Here is a 21,650-nt window from a genome sequence, read left to right on the forward strand (position 1 = left end):
CGGTGTCGTATAACAACATGCCGAAACACACAAATTCCCTATGCCTAGAGGTTCGTTAATCCGAAAATGAAAAAGGGTCTGTTAATCCGAACATTTTGTGGCGTTATTCCAAAGGTTCGTTATTTCGAAGGTTCGTTAATTTGAAAATTAAATAGGGTTCGCTATTCCAAAGGCTTCTTTATCCGAAAATGAAATAGGGTTCGTTATTCGGAAGGATCGTTAATCCGAAATTAAATACGGTTCGTTATTCCGGAGGTTCGTTCATCCGAAATGAAAGAGGGTCCAGAACGAACCTTTGGAATAACGAGCCTTATTTTATTTTGGATTAACGAACCTTCGGAATAACGAGCCTTTTTTCATTTTTTGGAATAACGAACCTTCGGACTATTTAAAGATCCTTCGGAATGACGAACCTTCGGAATAATGAACTGTAACCCTGCCTTACGGGGGACGGGGAATGCTTTCATCTTCTCAAGAGACCTCTTTGTGTGAGAGAATGCAAAACTTTCTAAGGATGTTTTCAATTATTGTTTACTAGAAAACATAGACATGTGTTGTTTTCAGGCTTTTTCATTTTTCAATTTATTGGATTTTAAACATCATTTTCCGAAGTACGTGAATCCATTTTCTTTTCCTCTGTCATGACTGAAATCAGAAAGTCTGCGATAACAATAATTATCGCTAAATGCCACGCTGTGTTTGGACGTGCCAGTGTGCGAAACACATGGTTTTACTTTCAAGTTCAAAGGAAGGCTCTATGTGCTTCTGGCTTCTTTGAGGTTTGTATACTGCAAGTTCGGATCCATGGATCGAATGCGCCGTAGTAGCTGTGCTTAATAACGGTAAACAGTTTACGTTCGATACGAAGAAATATTTTTGAATCCAGTGATTAGCAAATCCCTTTTATATTTCAGTGAAGATTTGAAATGCCTGATTTAATACGCTATACAGACAACTGTTCGATATTTCTGCTATGGGCCAAAAAGAAAGGCTATAGAACCATGGTGTGTAGCGTAGAATCATGAGATCACGAGCTAGTTCTTCCATCGATTTAACTTCCAGGCTATTTACACGTAACCAGAATTCCAGTGCGCGCATTCTTTCGTCTGGCCAATCACTCAGATCATTTGGCCCTTTTCGTATCAAAATTAAGGAACACGACCACCATCATCACTCGAGATAACACATAAGCAAACTAATCACAAAGTAACAACAACCTCTCAGACAACAACACAAACACTATACAAAATATCACACAGCACACCGAAGAGGCTGGGAGCGAACTTCCTTCGAAATACTACACTACAGCAAATTGGAGAAATCGCCGTTACGAAAATGCATGTGCAGTAACCAGAGAGACACCTGAAAGAATTTTTACATACCGGTACTTCGAAACAAAGGGAACGAATAAAGTGACATTAAACGAAAGAAATCGTACCAAACGAGGTATGAGAAACAGCGGAAATAAAACAATGAGTAAAGGCCCTCGCCGAAGTTTGCAGCACCGAACACCACGCGAAAATTATACAAAGTCAACACGTGGCAACTCGCTATGACGAGATCTTTGAGACAGACATATTTTGTTCTTTGTAATCTTTATCAGTAGGCAATAAACAATACAAAACAGAAAATGAATTCGTTGGGACCGGAGAAATTAGTTTGTTATATCGGGTATTATTTTGTTACATCAGGATCTCCAATGCCTACATCGAGTTTCCACGGTACACTGGAATCAAAGTTCGAACGCTTTTTCACATGCACAAAATACATGCAAGAACAATTATCGCAGGAGCAAATGTGTCATCATCCAGTTCATTCTCAAAATTGTTGTTTTTGTTTTTTCAGTCACAAATTATCTTAAATTGTTGTGAAAATTGTCCCGAAACGGGAGAGTGCCATAGAACTTCTTTAGAGTTCTGTGGAGAGTGCCCGTCACCTTCTTCTGAGGGAATTGCTAGTAAGCCCGACCAGACGCAGTGCAATTCTTTGCAGCGACAGGGCTGGGTAGTTAGTGAATGAGTTGCCTCCTAATCCGTCTTTTGTTCGCACGAGGCGTGGCGTGGACATTCTGTTTTGAAATCGACAAGCCTTAATTGTCTTTGGTCAAAGTTACTCTGTACAATGTACTTGAAAGTCTGTGGTGTAGGGGTCATTGAGACACCTTCCTTGCAAGACACAGTGCGATGCGTGAAAAAAAAAAAAGAAGCTTAGTGCTTGTTCATTAATTTTCTATGCCACCACGCCAATGTGCTGAATACGCATTGTATCACGATGTGCACCATCTTGTTGATGAACCCTATGAATTTGTTTAATCAAATCGTTGCTGACCGTAAAAGAGAGGAGATTATAAGTCACGAACTGCCAGCCGCATGACAGAAATGTACCAAGCAAGCAAACAAGCAAGCACCAGTGAATGCCGTTTACAAACGCAAAAACTTGAACTGTTGATAGCAAAATCGACTGAAATCGTGTTTAGACTAAGTAAGAAGCTAAAGGGCCTACTCGTACATTAATATTGCAGAGATCAGTTGCATGATTTCTAACAGAAAGAAAACTCGCCTTTTAAAATGCAAGGTAAATCTCGCTCCACATCACAATAAGGCAGTGAGTAAGTTCAGATTGTCTTTATTCACTTACTGTTGTCAAATCACTACCCTGATTCAATTTTGGCTAGTCCGCAAAAAAAATTGACTAAACAAACATTACGACATATTAGTATGCCTTAGTAATAGTATCGTCCAGCTTGTGTACCAGCAGCACGATTATAAAGATTCTCGAGTACTACGTGTTTATGTACTGAGCTACTGTACGCGATGTATACATGTTTGCGGATTTACAGATCAGCAGTTGCGATCTTAACAAATTTAATTTGTGAGGGAGACAAAGTGAAGAAACTCGCATCTGAACCTTCACCCCTCTGAATAATATCTTTCTTTCAATGCAAACTTTTTTTTTGGGTATATTCAGTTATTGTTTACTATAAAACATAGTCATGTGTTATTTTTCAGGCTTTTTAATGTTATTTATTGGATTCTAAACATCTTAACTATTCGAGTTTCTTTTCCCCTGACTGATATCTGAAAGTCTGCCATAACGATGTTCGCTAAACAGTTTACGTTCCATACGAAGAAATCATGTCTTTTAAACGAGGAAAAAACAAACAAAAACAAGACAAAAAACAAAAACGAACGAATGTTGACAGCCAAATAACTTCACAGTTCGTAGGTGAAGTTCCTTCAAACTTTCCAAAGTAATACGTAGTTGTGAGCGTGAAATTGCCAGGATTTTGCTGTCTAACCGGTTAGTGGCTGCATCACATACTCGTAGTGAATTTGTGAATATTTGTGAATATTTCTGTGAGTAATCAATCCCTTCCTATACAATTTTTTAGTTCAGAAAACATTTGAAATACTCAAGTAAGTACACGATAATAAACTGTTCGATATTTCTACTAATGGTCAAAAGAAAGGCTATAATTAGAATCATGATCTTTGCGATGACAACTCATGAGCTATAGTTCTTCGATCGATATTTCCAGGCTATTTACACGCGGTTTATTCCCCAGCGCGCGCATTCTTTCGTCTGGCACCTTGGGTCTGGCACCTGGTTTTGTGGAAATTTTCCACAAGAGGGGAGAGGGGTGGGGTGTCAAGTTTCTCGTAATGCCAGAGAGTGCATACACAATCTCTTTGCTTCAGTTACTGTTGTGTTTTTTTCCCTTTGCTGGTAATGAACGTCTAGATTTAACTTTACGAAGGTTGCTAGCACGTGGTTCTTTTTGTTGTGAGGTGTATGTATTTTTTTTTTCATCATTCATGGGCCGGAAGGGAAAGAAGTATGTTCAGCAAGCTGTCTTTTACACTCGCATTAGTAATAACTTATCATCACCATCACTCAGATCACTCAGCCTTTTTCTATAAACATTCAGAAACATGACCAACATCATCATCAATCAAAGATTACTGTAGTATTCCTCCCGTCTATATTTCTTTTCTGAATTATCCTCCACTGCTCGCTTTAATGATTAACAAAAGATCGTAACTGTTCGTTACTTTGAAAGTTTGCAATTTCCGAAGTCTCGTTATTAGAAAAAAAAAATAAAAGCAACAACAAAATTGTGTTGCTGTTTTGAAGATTCGTCAATTCAAAAACGAAGGAAGGTTTGGTTTTCTAAATGCTGCTAATCCGAAAACAAAACAAATTTTTGACCACGTTATTCGTTTTCAGATTAACGAACCGTATTTCCCATTTTCAGATTTGTAAACGAACCTTCGGAATGTCACAAAATGTTCGGATTAACAAACCCTAGTACACTTTCAGATTACTATAGTAACAAACATGGAATTTGCGTTTTTCGGATACTGAAGAACGAACCATCGGAATATAAGTACACCTAGTATCATCATACCTGACTCTTTTTGGAATAATAACCACCACGCAAAGAAATTAACAATGTCAAACTGAGAAACTGATTTCATGCCTCAAAATTTTCCCTGATGCCGTCTATATATTTCTTTTCTGAATTACCCTTCCCCCTCCACTGCTCGACTGAAAAACAAACAAACAAAACAAAACATAAAGTTACAGTTCGTTACTTAAAGTTCGTTACGAAGGCTAAGATTCGGAGGAACGAACCAATGGAATAAGTACATGACTCTATCCAGAATACAAACATCACGCAAAAAAAATTAACGATATCAAACTGAGAATTTCACTTTCTTGTATTTCTTGCCTCAAGAATTTCACTCCCTTCTATATTCATTTTCTGAATTACCCCCCCCCCCCCCATCCCCTAATCGACAGAAAAAAAACAAACATAAGTTACAGTCATTCCGAAGGCTCGTAAATCCCAAATTGACGAAGGGGGAAAAACAAGTTTCGTTTTTTGAAGAATCGTCGACTCGAAAACGAAACGGGGGTCGATATTCTCAACGTTGTTAAACTCAAAAGATAAATGAATAAATAAACAAATAGGTAGATAGATAGATAGATAAATAAATAAATAAATACATTTTCGTGCCGGATTAAGAGTTTTCAGACTAAGGCACCTTCGGAATAATCCCACACACTGTTAGTTAGTTAAAAGTTGATGCCTATTCAGGTGGTCACAACTTACGTTTGAAATGAGAAAGTGCATGGGAGCATTTGCAGACATTTAAAACATCCGACATTAACGTTTTAGCACTATAAAGAGCCGAAAGTTACCGTTATTCATTTTCGATTGTAAGAGCAATCATGCAACATTTACTAGTATTTTAGCACCTTACGGAGACGAATGTTACCGTTAATCATTTTCAAATGTAAAAGCAAATACCGACATTCATTTTAGCATCTTAGGGAGCTGAATGTTATCCTTATTCATTTCCGAACGTGAAAGCAAACATCCGCTATCTATTTTAGCATCTTACTGAGCCGATTGATACCGTTAATCATTTCCAAATGTAAAAGCTACAATCTCTTATTATTTTAGCATCGTGCGGAGCAGAATATTACTGGTATTCATTTCCAAATTTAAAAGCAAACACCCGACATTTATTTCATTATCATACGGAGCCGAATGCTGCTGTCCACTTCCGAAAGTGAAATGAATCATCTGACAATATTATTTTAGCATCGTACGGAGCCGAATAGTAGGGCCTACTGTTGTTAATTTTCAACGTCAATGCAGATATCAGACATTTACTTTCCCATCAAACGCAGCTGAATGTTACTGTTATTCATTTCGAAATGTAAAAGCAACTATCCAACATTTATTTTAGCATCGTATGGAGCAGAATGTTACTTCTATTCACTTCCGAACGTAAAATCAATCATCTGACATTTATATCAGCATCTTCCGGAGCCGAATGTCATTAATATTTACTTTCGAAAGTAAAAGCAAACATCCGACATTCATTTGATCATAGTACGGAATTGAATATTATTGTTATTCATTTCCGAACGTCAAAGGGATCATTCGACATTTATTTTAGCATCTTCCGGAGCTGAATGTTATTGATATTTACTTTCGAACATTAAAGCAAACATCCGGCATTTATTTCACCATCACACGGAGATGAATATTATTGGTATTCATTTCCAAACGTCAAAGGGATCATTCAACATTTACTTTAGCATCTTACAGAGCTAAATGTTATCGCTAATTTACTTTCGAACGTTAAAGTAAACATCCGGCATTTATAGCATCTTCCGGAGCTGAATGTTATTGCTATTTACTTTCAAACATAAAAGCAAACATCAGACAGTTATTTTATCATCGTATACGGAGTTGAATATGATTGTTATTCATTTCCGAACGTCAAAGCAAACATCAAACATCAATTTTAATGAATCAATGTTACTGTTATTCATTTCGAAATTTAAAAAGCAGACATCCGACAATATTCTAGCATCGTATGGAGCAGAATATTACTGCTATTCGCTTCCGAACGTAAAAGCAATCATGTGATAGTTATTTTAGCATCTTCTGGAGCCGAATGTTGCTATTTACTTTCGAAAGTAAAAGCAAACATGCGGCGTTTATTTTATCATCGTACGGAGTTGAATATTATTGTTAATCATTTCCGAAAGTCAAAGCAAACATTCGACATTTATTTCAGCATCTTCCGGAGCCAAATGTTATCCTTATGCATTTCCGATCGCAAAATCAAATATCTGACATCAATTTTAGCACCGTATGGAGCTGAATCTTACCGTTATTCATTTCCAAAAATATAAACAAACATCCGACGTTTTAGTATTATACGAATATTACCATTATTCATTTCCAAAATTAAAATGAAACATCTGACATTAATTTTAGCATCTTGCGGAGCCAATTGTTGCCGCTGTTCATTTCCAAAAGTAACGACAAACATCTGACTTTTTCCTACGGGAGAAATAGGACGACTTCGTAATACACTGTATTTAGTTCTTGAGTCACTTGACAGATAAAAAAAGATCTAACCTCATGCATGCAAAATTTTACATGTATGGAGCTGCCTAATTAAGGCATACATTCGCGTATGAGTGTAGACCTACATGTGTTTTCATAAACCCTCTTCGATCGCTACTTTCAAAGTGTTCCCCGTTCAGTGAGATCACACCCCATAATTACGTTTTCTTTTCACCATCTTGTAGCCAAACGAAACGCAAATCAACTCATAACCAATGTTGAGACAAAGGAAAGCGTCGGGACACGTCGTTCATCGTCGGGCTATCACAAGCATCATTTGTAATCAGGAGAGGTGCGTCTGGACACGTCGCTCGCTATTCAGTTTAAGCACTGGCCGTGACCATTCAGAAATCTCGCTATATCTCAAGCGCCATGTCCCGAAACGTCGGCACTATCAAAACGAACGCTTGCGTGAGCGGAGGTCACGCAACATAGAAATAATCAACAGCTTCTTTTGAGGGTGTCGGCAAGTGTCAGCAAGCGTCGGCAAGCGTCGCGGTATCATCAAAATGATGGCGCGTAGTGCTTTGACCGACGCTTAGCGACGGAGTAAAAACATACTGCGACGCACTTCATTGTTCTCGCAATATGTCCCCGTCGCTGAGTGTCGCTCTCCGTCGCTCGCAGTCCCTACTTTACCAGGTGCGCCTAAAGTACTATGCATAATCCAAACCCAATACAAGGTCAAATTGTTTTGCGTGTCTGCAACTTACGCAAGAAATGACGCAATGACCATGTGGCTGTGAAATAAGCTTGAGGGATTTCCTAGAAGTCAATGATTGTGGCAAGCCGCAGGCAAACTTTAGGCAAGCTATGGCGTAGTCGGCATGGGAACCATACATTCTGAAAATTACCAAGAAGTATGCAAGTAATTTGAATACAGTACAAAAACTCATCAGCATTATACACCGTATGTGTTTGCTTCTCAGAAGTCCAACGTGTACATTGTATATCTTATGTCATCTTCTAAACAGTCCAATTAATTCTGTTCACCTTCAGACTTTCATTGGAAGGATATTAGTCTTATTTCAGGCCACTACAGTGCTTGTCATCAAAGGCAAAAGTTTATGATTGACACTGAATTGTACATGTACCATGCTGTACCCAGTGCTGGATTACATAAGATATTCAAATGAAAAATACTATTGGTAGTCATTAAATTTGCTTTTGTTTCCATCCTTGTTCAGTTTTGAATGATAAAGCATGGGATGCAATTCAATCATAGAATCTGCCAGCGTATTGTGTAGGTTTAAGACGCCCATGTTTTAATTTTTTTTTTTTTTTTGTGCACTAGTTAAAAAAGTTAAGTTAAAGTCAAGTTAAAAAAAGCTTGGAATATTTCCCTTGTTTTCCTTCAAATAGAATTAATAATTTAAAAAGTTGTAAATAATCATATAGTGTACACCATGTACACGTGTAGATGGTGGTACATGTAAATACAAATGTCATAAACTACCAGATCTTTTTTTTTTTTGCAGTACAAAACACACAGATTAGCAAAGAAGTCATTTACAGAATATCGAGAAATGCATAATTTCATTTCAATGGCCAACAACTTCTTTTGTAGCAAAGTTGTAAACTCATCAAACACAGGAGCTTTTGTGGCTCAAGTAGATGAGACTACAGACTATAAATCATGAGGTCCCCAGTTCAAGTCCCCAGTTTAGGGAACGTACAAAAGCGGCCATTTCATTAATCCTGTGGTTACTTTGCTAATAAGTACTAGTACCCATTCCTAACAGCGGCAACGTACATCATAAAACAAACAAATAATGATTCATTTACTTATTCGTTCATGTATCAGTTCTTGATGGTACCCATGCGACAGAGTGGTCCAGTATTCAAACAACAGGCCGTGTCTTCCTCATTAATGCCTGATTTTGCTGATATTTTCCTCTTTTTTTTTTGTCAAAGATCATCAAGCTTTTGCATCCATGGCAAAATGTTAAGAAATTGTTTGTCCTTGGTATATATACAGTGTACATTGTACATATCTGTGGTTTCTTCTGTCAAAGCAAATGACAGGAGTGCTTGTTTACAGGACTTTAAAGTCATTGAGATGTCTACAAATTGTTGTCCAGCGAGAGGTGACATAACATTTATTCGTTGTCTGACGTTGTGGTATTTGTTGATTTAGCTCAAAGTTTCTAGTTGTAGAATCTTTTTCTACTCTTATACATGTTCCTCATTGCTTTCTTTCAGGATTCCCCCCCCCCCCTCCTTTCTTTTCACTTTTTTTCCCCTGTTTTGTTTTTGTTTTTGTTTTTGTTTGTTTTGTTTGTTTGTTTTTGTTTGTTTGTTTGTTTTTGTTTTTTGTTTTTTGTTTTTTGTTTTTTTTTTTTTTTTTTGGGGGGGGGGGGGGGGGGACTGTGCCACAACCATTCATTAAAAATACTGATATGTAGTAGTGTAGACCTTTACACTAGCGGTGTATACTTTCCTGCCACATGAAGCTAGAGACCAAGGTACAGACTGTATGTAAATCATTACAGCTGTAGACCGGCTGCATGTATACATGTACATCATGTCGTTTCCCAACAGCATTTCTTTGCCACGCCCCATAAATTATCCAGCAGCAGGAGATACCACTGACATGTTAACCCATTGCAAGAGTATCAGGACAATGCCCCCCCCCCCCCCCCCCCAGCTTAATACTGGTTGATGATAAGGTTAGAGTAAAGATTAGGGTTAGGTTTAGGGTTAAAGTTTGGATATGGGTTACTTTAAGTTCAGGATTAGGTTTAGGGTTAGAGTTTGGATTAGGGTTACTTTAAGTTCAGGATTAGGATTAGGGTTAGGGTCAGTGGAAGGGGTCTGGGGTAATTGCCCAGGGGGTACGGTATTTGCCCTAGACCTATCGGAAGACTTGTGCCCACAGATGCCCTTTAAATGCTGCCTAGTGCATTCATATAATGACACATACAGTACATTTTAGAAGTACAGTATCAATATTCAAATGTATAACAGTGACACAAATATATACACCTAAGGCTTGACACTGAATGGCATTGGCCCAGTGGTTCAGGGCCACTAAAAATTTATGTAAGGCTACCAAACTTCTCAAAAGTTATCTTTTGGTGGCCCGATTGAGCAGCTGGAATTCAAATTGAATGTTAATATTTCCTTTTATGTGGGCCACTGCATTCCTTTTTTTTTCAGACCATTAAATTTTAAATTCAAAGATTTTAGTGGTCCAGATGGGTCACCAGAGAAGAAAGTTTAGTAGCGAGCCCTGCATTATTGGATTGATTAGTAGATTACATCGTATCAGGTCATTTGCAAAGATTTATGACATCCTTGGCCCTGTTAATCATTGCTCTCAGTTGTGTCTTGGGCATGGCAATGACATACATTTTGTTTATATACCATATTGTATACATTACACTGTACGTGTGGGTACAGTACTTCAATACTGGCAGTCCAGCTACAACTGTACTTGGTACGTCGAATGACCATTGAAATGGTGTCCTCGAAGTTGTACAACAGCCCCTGTGACTCTAGAAGCATTGAACCTGCATTATTTGTATGTCGATTCTTTTCTGTTCTTAAGTTGGAGAATAATTAGGCCAAAAGAGGAGGCCATGCTTTTAATGCCTTGTGAGTGCCAGGTTTGTTGTTTTTATAGTAAATATGTATATTGTATATAATGTCTTTCCAGTTTTCATGAAATTAGAAAGAGGAAAGGAAGTGTGAGAGGGCACTGCAATGATTGAATCTGAAAGAAAATATGTCTGTTGGTCTTGATCAAAGGTTAAGATGGTCATAAAATCTTGTTGAATTTAAAGGATTCAAAGCAGGCCTACTTAATACACTTAAAGCAAATTGAATTCATGGTACTAGTAGTTAGTTCATACATAGCAATATAATCTTCATTAGGCGTTTTCACATCAGCCCGATAAAAATCCAAGCTCGAAATATTTTGGCGATTGCGAACTAGCACGCTATTTCATTTCTTATTCACATCAGCCCGAAGAGACCTAGCCTGAATTTTTTTGAGCTAATTCGACAGCTGAGTATGTGCAAACAGCATAAGTAATGTGTGTGCCCTCTCAAAAATTCCTCATGATTTGTGGGCAGTTTGCTTTGATTGATCAAGTCACACACGCTAGGCATAATGGGATGCATCACGCTAATTTCTCGAGTCGTTTTCACATTATCAAATAGCGCGCTACTATCCCGCTATTTCAGAACTTTCCCGAGTTGGCTTGAGAAATGTTCTCGATCAGAGCGATACAATTAGCGTGCTAATTTGTGTTCACATTATCAAATAGCGCGCTATTTCGCTATCGGGAAAATTTCCCAAGTCTCGAAACATCGGGCTGATATGAAAACGCCTATTGAAGCAGACAAAGGTTTGGACAACATTTGGTGAAGGTCAAGGGTTCAATGTCAAGATTGAAATGTAAAATGTCATCTTTTGTGCAATAAAGATTTATTTACAAACAATCTGAAAACACATCATTGTTCCATCAAAATGCAGACCAAATGTATTGTACAAAGTAGCAGTGACGTACATTATGTAATTCAGGCATTAAAGGTACAGTTGTACAGTAAAGGTCATTCTTTGTCCAATAGCTCACACTGCTTGTGCATTGTATGCCATGATTCTTGATGTGTTCCTAAATGTTTTTCTTTTCTTTTATTGACAAATGGCTATCTACATTATACAGTGCATTGTAGGTATTCAGATTGTAAATCAACAAGTTTGAATAGAAGACAAGAATGTGGTGTATACTGTACGTACATTGTACATCCCATACCTTGTACACTCCACAACGCCTGCTCATGTCGCGTGATGTGGCATGAGACGGATTGTCCACATTGATATTTTTTTGTTCAGCAAAATTGGAGATGCTGTCTTAATTATGCTGTAAACATAGTTCGAAAACAATCTTCCAGTCAATCCTCTGCAGGCATTATAAGCACTTTATCTCTCATCTACAACACATACAATTTTGTACTTCAATTGTGAGTGATTCATTGCACAGCAATCAGACTTTGAGCTGGGTATGAGTCAGTCCCTCTTTTTTCTTTTGAGTCACCCTGTATTACATCAATATCTTTGATGAGGAGATACATATGTATCCAGGCTGCAACTTGACAGATTGGAATGTTGATATCATTGTCATTGACTACCATACCATTTTTGTGTCATATGTAAAGTCACATGTACCCATCCGCCTCAGTACACGGTAACTGAGGAAGAATTCTAGTATTCATAGTTTGTAAATTTTATTCATCTACGCTCAGATTGAATTCTGAAGCCAGATTTTTTTTTGAATTTATTTATTTTGGACGCTGCAGCAGGCAAGATCCACAAAATCTGTTTGCTAATTGATTCAGGAGAGAATAGATTTTTTAATAGACAGGACATGGATGTCCATTTATCACCACTCATGGGTTTTCGTGTGGCAGCAGCAGCATCATGCATAATTCAAGAATCGACTAAACTGGTGAACACGGATTAAGAGGAACAAAAGACCCAGTGACAAGCTCTCTCTCTCATGAATAATGCATTATTCCCGGTCGTAAAACCTTGCAGATTAGCAGGTACAATCTATGATGATAGATGAAGGTTTACAATGGGTAATTAATTAACCCATTCATCCGATGTAGAGCTTGTTTGCATCTGTTTGCTACCAATGGTGTTGTATCATGTTTAGAACTCTGGCATACATTGATGTTCCTTCATTTTCAAAATTTACATTGTACCTACATCATATACGCTGTATTTTTTTGTGGTACTTTGCAGCTGTTTTAATACTAAAAAAAAAAAAAAATAAATTCCAGTTTCAGTTTCAGTTTCAGTTTAGTTTATTTTGCACCAAGCATTAAAAATATACAGAGCAAACAATAAAAACATGAATGTACAAAATGAGATACAAAAGAGAAAAATTCATAAGACATAGGACATACAATTAAGAATAATGTGGCGGTATGACTACATACAAAGACAATGCCATTGGTGGGGGAAGCAGCAAGAAAGGAAAAGCCCTTGTGAGTAGCTGACCCATTATACTGTAACATACATACCTTAGACAGATTTAAGGAAAAGAAATGACAGTTAAGTTGACAAAACGGAACAAGTCAAAACAATGCAATCATTACAAAGAAAACTAAGGAGATATGGACGATAACAACACAGAAAAACAGCTTCCAGTATATTCAGAGGGATTTTGTAGTAAAGATAGTGTTCAGTCTTTCCAAGCAGAATGATATTTTAAGGAAAAATGTGCAGAAATTTGTTAGATGTATGGCATCGCAATGGCAGCTTTGTTTCTAAGGCCTTTGGCACAAGTTACTGTTACCAAAAAGTGTGCTAAGTATCATATTGGGTCAGAGAAAAATACAGAGTATAAATTTGTACCCCTGAATTTGCCCGATCGGGCCCTTACTACAATAACATTCAAGATGTATCAGTATATCTTTGTGTTGCCCTGTGTCTGTTCATAAATTGAATCAAATCATATTTTGCTTATAATGCTAAAATATACAGACTATAAATGTAGACTCATTTTTGTTATTGTTATTTAAAATCACTTTAAAGTACCCCGGAAGTTTACATTTGCTGAATGCCATGAGTACATGTGTGTGTCATTTGAATGCAGATTCCAAACATTTCTGTGTGACAGTGGGCATTATACATCATCCAAACTTTTTTGCCCAGACGGCAAGTGATGATTGGTACTTTGAGGGCAATTGGGAAGAGATGATGTGAATGATATTGCTGATGATGGGGATAATGATAATATTCATGCTTTATGATGATAATATCTGTTTTGTTTGTTTGTTTGTTTGTTTGTTTGTTTGTTTTTTTACCCATGATCATGGATGGCTGGCTTATAATAAATGTTATGTTTGTTTCAGTTTGAGATTTTTTTCTTTCATTTTTTTCCTCTAGTAGTTTTGGTTCACTTTAATTTCATCCAAAATAACATTCAATGTTTCAAGTCTCTCAATCTGTTGTCATTTTTTGTTGTTTGAAAATATGCAGTTTTTTTTTTTTTTTTTTTTTTTTTTAGTACAGTATTTTACAAATTGCAAGTATGAAGTACATACAGTGTATGAACAGAAGGATTTGTCAATAGAGGCAGCAAAACTACAATACGAACCACAGTGAATACAAGGACAACACTCCTTCGATTGATGTTTCTCTGTGAACTTTTCAAACATTACACATATAATAATATGAGAAATGAATTATGGACTGGTACATATGTGCATGATTCAAGTGCATTCCTCTGAGAAGATGTACTTGTTAATGCTGTGCAAATTACATTTTACTCCGGCCGGCTATATGAACATATGTCAATTTTTCGTAGCACCAGTGTGTGTAATCCACATATGCTAATCACATTATTCTGCTAGAAATGCAATATCCTTCAGATCTCGCTGGGTTGAAGTACTTCTTAGTTTTATAGGAGTGCTGTCTTGCCTTGAAAATTGCGTATTAGCATCACCTTGTGGTACACAGTTGCGCACTCTGTCCACAGAGAACTTCTGCTGCTTGTAGTTAGATCTTGCAGCAAACTTCCACTGAGTTGAAAATAGGTCCAGGGTTTCCGTTGTGTTTATCCACAAACTTTTGGTAATGTGATTTCGAATAAACTACAAATTGTACCTTACCTGGAGCAGAAGAACACTTGGACGTATTTGTAAACATGCATAGGATTATCGTAAGAGTGCCTGATCATGCCATTGATAAATGATGTGTTAGTACAGTGTAGTTCAAGAGTGTGTTTTCCAGAATTGAAGTACGTTAATGCCTTAATTTGTTTGTAGCAGTATGCACTTCGTAGCGGCAGTAACTTGCTTGTGCAAATAACAATTTGCGTTGCCTGTTGCAGTGCACTCTACGATCTTTTTATAGCAGACGAGTACGAGATATCCACCCACTTAACCTGGGTTTATCCACTTGTGTGGGAGTTGTTCAATTACTTCGTAACTGCCAACAAGTCAGGTTCACTTTGAAGTACATAGTATATTTTGCAGGTGGTTGCAAGTTACATGCGACTTGTGTCTGTGTCTTGACAATTTTTTAATAGTTCATATACCATTACATGTACATGTTAAAACAAAATTCATAGGTGTCCATTTGAGGCAATCTTTAATAAAGCACGAGAGAATTAATGTGTATATTCCTGTATCTTTGTCTCTCATATCTTTCTTTCTCTCTTTCTGTCTGTCTCTTTCACTTCTTAATTTTTTTACAGAGAAAATTTGCCAAGTCACTTCAAGTTCAAGGAATACTGTCCCCTGGCTTTCCGGAATCTCCGCACACTCTTCAGTATTTCAGATAGCGAGTACCAAGTGAGTATATTTCCTGGCCTGGAACCTTGGTTATGTATGAGAAAGACCAGGCTATGATGAACGGTAAATGATATGACATGGAAACAAAATTTATTGCGCTTGTGATGTGCTGTTTAATAGTGGAGTAATTTTCTGTGACTGACTTTGGAAAGGGAGAATTAACTACCAACATTACCTTTTGTAATTGACATCATGTGGAATCCTAGGACATACAGTAATATGGGAGTACATCACCCATCACCATATCAAAAGTAGGTGAACTGGCTGAAAATAAAAAAAAAAGTTTTTTTTTTTTTGTCAAACAAAATGTGTCACACTTGAAGTATCCCCTGTCCATATTTCAAACTCTGAAAACATTTTCGGAATTTGAAACATTTCTGCTTCTACGTGTGAAGCATGTTATCATAAATTTATGGCTTAACTTGACCTTTTATTTCTTATTGATGCTTCCTGCTTTCTAAACTTCATCTCAATTTCAAATCAGAATTTTATCAGAGCTGTAAGTATCTGTTGGCACACTTTCCTACTCTTCTATGCTAGATGTACTTGACAACAAAAACCTGGGGAAACTCGTACTTAACAACAAAAACCTGGGGAAACTCGCACTTGAGAACAAAAACCTGGGGAAATAAAACCTCTTTAGAAAGTTGAGAGAAGAATTTAATAACATCAAAACCAGAAACTGGATGATTGGCATCTTACTCAAGAATTTCCTTTGCAATGAGTAACATGGTACAGTGTATGTGTGTGTGTCTGTGTGTGTATGTATGATGTCAATGGCAGACTTTTGAAGCAGACAGGTTTTTGAATGTGCTGTTTGCTGCCGTGTAGTCACTCCCACATACAGTTGTGTATGTGAGAATAGTGCTCAGTTATTCATACAGGTATACTGTGTATACCACTCAAGTGTTCACACAAGGTCGCTGTACTACTCACAGCTTGCGATGAGTAAGAAATGAAGTGGGATGCTTTCCCTATCTTTTTTTATATACATATATACAACTTGTACTTTGATGTCTTGTTAAACCAGGTGTGATGAGCTGTCAATTATTTCAAGTTCGTTTTATATCCATTTCTAAGATTTAAAAAAAAATGCAATGCATTCATATGTAAATACAAAGCATACAATTCATTAAGAATGTATAACATAATGGACATAAATTATTGACAGAATAATGCACTTAAATATTAAACTGAGGAATACCACCTTTGGTAAAAGTTAACTGTAAAAATAAAAAAATGAACTTGGAATAAAGCTTTAAAAGCCTTGTGAGGAGGCAAGTTCTCTTTAACTTTCTAATGAGGTATTTTAAAGGCATATATTATAACAAATCAGATTAATGAGGAAACACGTAAACACACACACACACACACACACACACACATATAAAGTACAAAGATATTTTAATACTGATAATGGAGATCAACTAATTCAATAATTCAGTAATGACAACCTTTTGAGGGATTTTTGAACAATCTTGAAGTTTGACATGACCTAATGTTATTTGATGATGAGTTCCAAATGACAGGAAAGCTAAATCTGACCGATATTTGAGTAAAAGTGGAGTTAAAAATCATGACTTGTGCTGGTGTCATAATGGTGAATATCGCTATTGATGTTAAACATTTGCATCATGTGCAATTATGTGCAGTAAAAATACAAAACCCTTGATTCCCTATACACTTTGAAAATATCATTATCATACTGTAGGTAACCCCATTGTATGTGTCACTTCCAGGATTTTAAACAGTTTTAAGACAAAAATCTGATTTCTGATTGTTTCTTAAAGGACAAGTTCACCTTCATAAACACAAGGATTGAGAGAATGTAGCAATATTAGTAGAACACATCATTGAAAGTTTGAGGAAAATCGGACAATCCATTCAAAAGTTATGAATTTTTGAAGTTTTTGTGCAGTAACCGCTGGATGAGAAGACTACTGCAGTGTGTAATGTCACATGCGTGCAACAATATAAGGACAATATAAAGAGAATTTCACAAAATATCATCTTTTGAAAAAAGTACACATTCCCTTGATTCGTTACCGACATATGTTATGGGTAATATTATTCCCCCTGCCTTTAGAAAGCGGCAAGTCAAGTGCTCTTTTATTATGCGAAAAAAGTGAAAATATGTTGAATTTTCTTTACATTTTCTTTATATGGTTGTACGCATATGACATTACAAGCTGTAGTAGTCTCCTCACCCAGCGGCTCCAACACAAAAATTTTAAAAATTCATAATTTTTGCATTGATTGTCCAATTTTCCTCAAACTTTCACTGATGTGTTCTACTAATATTGCTGCATTCTCTCAATCCTTATGTTTATGAAGGTGAACTTGTCCTTTAAGTCATGGCGTTCTACTGTGCACCAAACCAGGTTTGTAGAGGATTGGCACGCCTTTATCCTGGATGATATTGATACAGAATGTTGTTGCTCACATCTCATTGAAAACAAACATATTCCAAATTACGCTGGTGATACACCCAGACAGAAAACATTGTTTGTAATGGTACCAGGGCACTATTTTGTACAGATATTAATGTATCTCGGAGCTTTTCAGTTAAGAAGTTTATGACCGTGCACAAACATCTGCGATTTTGTTAAACATGAGTCAAGTGATTTGTTATTTTCCTTTTTTCAAAATTTCAGAATTGGACTTTATTATGAAGCCATGCTAGATCATTATTCCTACTATCATGCTGCAGATTTTGCACATTGCTGCAGCTCTTAGACCTATATAAATTCAATTTGCACTGAAAATCTCTTTTTGCAATAAAGTACCTGGAAGTTATGAAAATGAGGTGATTTGTACAGTAGGCGCTCAGCGGATACCTGGACATTATCTGATTTTTTTTTACCGTTTCGTACATACACATTGTACACTTGAGTGGAATCAACAATGAGTGAGCTGTTCTTGCAAGCCTTCAGCCAAATGTATATATATATATGCAGTTGAAGAGCAACCTCCATTCATTTGACCGAGATCGCTAATGTAGTAACTGTATACAGAGAACCACAAGAACAAATATAATTTGCAGGCGATAAGGGGTTTCCGATGGGCCTACTAGTGTCGTTGGCAGCACGGTATTACGACACTTGCAAACAAACAAACAGAGCTGTTGCACCGTCCCAATTGTACGCCATAAAAACCGTTCCATCTTTGCGCCCTCGAGTCAAACTTTCAGATGGGCATGCTAATTTACAACTGCGCATGTACTTCAGCTCCATGCGCTGCTGCCATTTACATGAATGTCGGCATACTTTCATTGCCGAGCGACAAGTGTGCCCATAAAGTGCCAACTTGAATTGAGTTTGTAAACCGTAAATGTCATTGTTAATGGCGCATCAGTAGGATAGTGGGCAGGGAGATTGAGCTAAATGCATTGAACACTGTGTTGACTTTAATACCGTGAATTGAAAAGGGAAATTTGCTTCACAGTATTGAGCATACATTAGTTCATTATAAACTGACAGCTTTTGCTATCGAACAGAGGTGTATGGCAGCAGTTTGGTTTAATGGTCATCATTTGATATCACATGATAAAGTAGGCCCGTATAATCATTTTTAAAATATAAAGGCAGATGAACTTGGCACGTACAATTTACTTGCTGAAGTGTATTTAGCCATTAAGAATGCTACACTGTACTCTATTGAGCTCAGTAGAGTAGTCTTCTTTTTGCTGTAATTTGTGAGGGATTATAATGACTTTTACCAAAAGGGAATTCAAAAGCAACAAGAAGATGATAATAACCAAAAAAAAACAAAAAAACAAAAAAACAGAACGGGCAATTCCGCGGTTAGTAACGTTACATTTGAACAAATTTAGATATTTGATTTTACCACTACATTACCATCTATTCATTTCAAGTCAAAATTATGTCAAAAACATGTTCATCCTTCCCAGGTTTATGATACAGAAAAGAATGAATACAATCCAATAAATATTAGAATTGCTATGGCAACTTAAAGGGCTGGTTAGTAACGTTACGAAAAAAGGACATGACAAAAAAATCAATGTCTTGTAACAAAAAGTGTGCAAAAATTCAAGTTACTTCAAACAAAGTGTTGCATGAATTTCAATTATTGCATCATGGCAAATGTTCACACGAATTTTTTTAGCAGTTAGACAGATAACTTTTTAGCTAGACTCATAAAAGCATGGTTAGTAACGTTACGGTTAGTAACGTTACATTTGTCCGCAGTAATTCCGCAGGTCATTTCACCCATTTGTAATTGACAAAATGTCACATGACTTCTGGAGTGTTTAAATGTATTCATCTTTTACCCTTTAGCAAAATTTTGAGGAAAAAATTTCAAAGGAACCCACTGTAATTTGCATTTAAGCGAATTTCAGCGTCCCCAGTCCCACATGTACATTTTAAATGATGGTTTTAGATCTCGCAAAATCAATAAATACGAAAAATAAAATCTACTAAATTTGAAAGACCTTAATGATTGGTGAACATCCATGGCATTAGTTGATACCTAGATTAAAGAGTAAGATAAAGAGGCACATTTCTTTTATCCATGTCATGTCCATCTAACTGCGGAATTGCCCATAAGCTGATTTTGATCCTGCTCACTTTAATAGTGTAGAGTGTATTTTGCTACCAAATGTGCATTTTATGTGGCCGTAGAGTGGCTGTTGTTTTTGTGGTAACTTCAGTGTATAGTGCACACGTACTGCTTTTGTAAAACCAGCTGCATCAAGGAGTGGACAAATCAATGTGTAATTTGTGTGTGCAGTGTTATAGTGCCAAAATGTTGCATTCAGGTAGAAAAACCTTCCTCCTTTGTACACTTTTATTTTGATTCCATTCCCGATGGTGCTACTTCATGCAATTTATGTCTTCTCAGTGCAAATCAGTGAGCAAATCATCACATAACATGAGTGATTGTTCTTAATTTGGGCAGTGCAACACTTTCTTTAAGTATGAAGATCAATTTACTTGTTAACTTATTCATAAAATTCCATTTTATTGTTGTATTTTTGTCAAGGAATCCAAATATTTGAATAGGAAATGAGTGTGTACACAACAAGCAATAATTATATAGTATTTGTTTTCTACTTGCAATATAAAACATCAGAACTCTGAATAGGCCACAATTTTAGGAAATTACATATTCCATGCATTTATGTGTTATTTGCCAACTCTTTTTGTATCAGTCATAATCTAGCAGTAGCCGTATGTACTTGTTTAACCATTGAACACTTGTATGTCTACCTTTTTTCCCCCCTTTTTTTTTTGTAAGTGTATGCGGCCTTCCATAAAATGTGAAGACCAAGTTTCTTGTGTTAACAATAACAAATGCATCTTGATACTATATAATCTCATTGCACTTGTTTGGCTTTCTGTATCTCAATCTTAGAATTCCTTCGTCAGCTCAGCACCGGTCTACGACGACTCCGCTGGCAAGAGCGGCGCCAAATTCTTGCGCTCCAGCGATGGCAAGTTTGTCGTCAAGACAATATCGAGAGAAGAGGTCGAGCTCATGCATAACATTCTGCCACAATACCACCAGGTACATGTGTCTTCATTGTCAGTTTTGCTGTGGCCCGTGTGAAGTCCCAAGCAAGTTTCGTCTTTTTTTTTTTAGTCTGTGTTGTGTGTGTGTGTGTGTGTGTGTGTGTGTGTATGTGTGTGTGTGTGTGTGTGTATAGAATATTTTTTGTTTGATTGTGTATGTGTTTGTTTTTGTCTGTGCTGAGTATGAGTTGTAGAAACTACTGGGCTGGATGGTTACTTTAACCATTGTGTATAGTTGTATAGATTTTTTTTTTTAATTAAAAGGGGGGTATTTGAGTGGAGAATCTCGTAATGAGTAAAATGTTAGATGTACAAAGGGACTTACCTGTTTAGTGTATCACTCTTTTTTATGACTGGGCGAAGAAAAAGAAATATGCCTGACTGCAATTCCGTTAGTGTTTGTCTTTGCATTTCATGTCATAAATTGCATTCAAATCAACTTTAATTTTAAAAAATATGAATTTACCTCTAAGGATGTTACTTCCTTGTTCGTCGTCCTGGTGAAAGTAAATCCAGTCCTCCTTTGCCAATTCTTTCCTAGTTACAGTTTCCCTTCTCAAAGTGCCCCTTGTATTCTTCTGCACTATCAAAAAGTAGCATCTCTTATTTGTTTTGAGTGGGCTGCAGCATTTCACTATTCAATAACTATTCAGTGGCGTGTTGGGTTTCAAGCTTTCTGTCTACGATGTTATGCTCTTGAAACTGGCACATTTTGAAATGTTAAAGACACTCAGTCGTGGCGAGTGGTTTGTGCGGCACGGAGACGAACGCAACACGCTGCCTCCCCCATTCTGTATCAAATGTAGTGACCCCCGAATGAGAATAGCGCTGGCTCAATGGGTCAGCGAAAATACGGTAGGCTACAAGAGAGC

General features: G+C 36.9%; 1 protein-coding gene across 1 annotated transcript in view; it reads left to right on the forward strand.

Moving 5' to 3' along the window:
- LOC139732722 (phosphatidylinositol 5-phosphate 4-kinase type-2 alpha-like) overlaps nucleotides 1-21,650 on the forward strand; it is a 61,231-nt gene that overhangs the window by 30,311 nt on the left and 9,270 nt on the right. The window contains exons 3-4 of the mRNA XM_071643574.1: nucleotides 15,148-15,244; nucleotides 20,621-20,773. Coding sequence (XP_071499675.1) covers nucleotides 15,148-15,244; nucleotides 20,621-20,773 — 250 coding nt within the window. The remainder of the gene's footprint in view (nucleotides 1-15,147; nucleotides 15,245-20,620; nucleotides 20,774-21,650) is intronic.

Source organism: Diadema antillarum, unplaced genomic scaffold (assembly GCF_040938485.1).
Source record: "Diadema antillarum isolate AM-2024a unplaced genomic scaffold, OU_Dant_1.0 seq00000445_RagTag, whole genome shotgun sequence".
NCBI lineage: Eukaryota > Metazoa > Echinodermata > Echinoidea > Diadematoida > Diadematidae > Diadema > Diadema antillarum.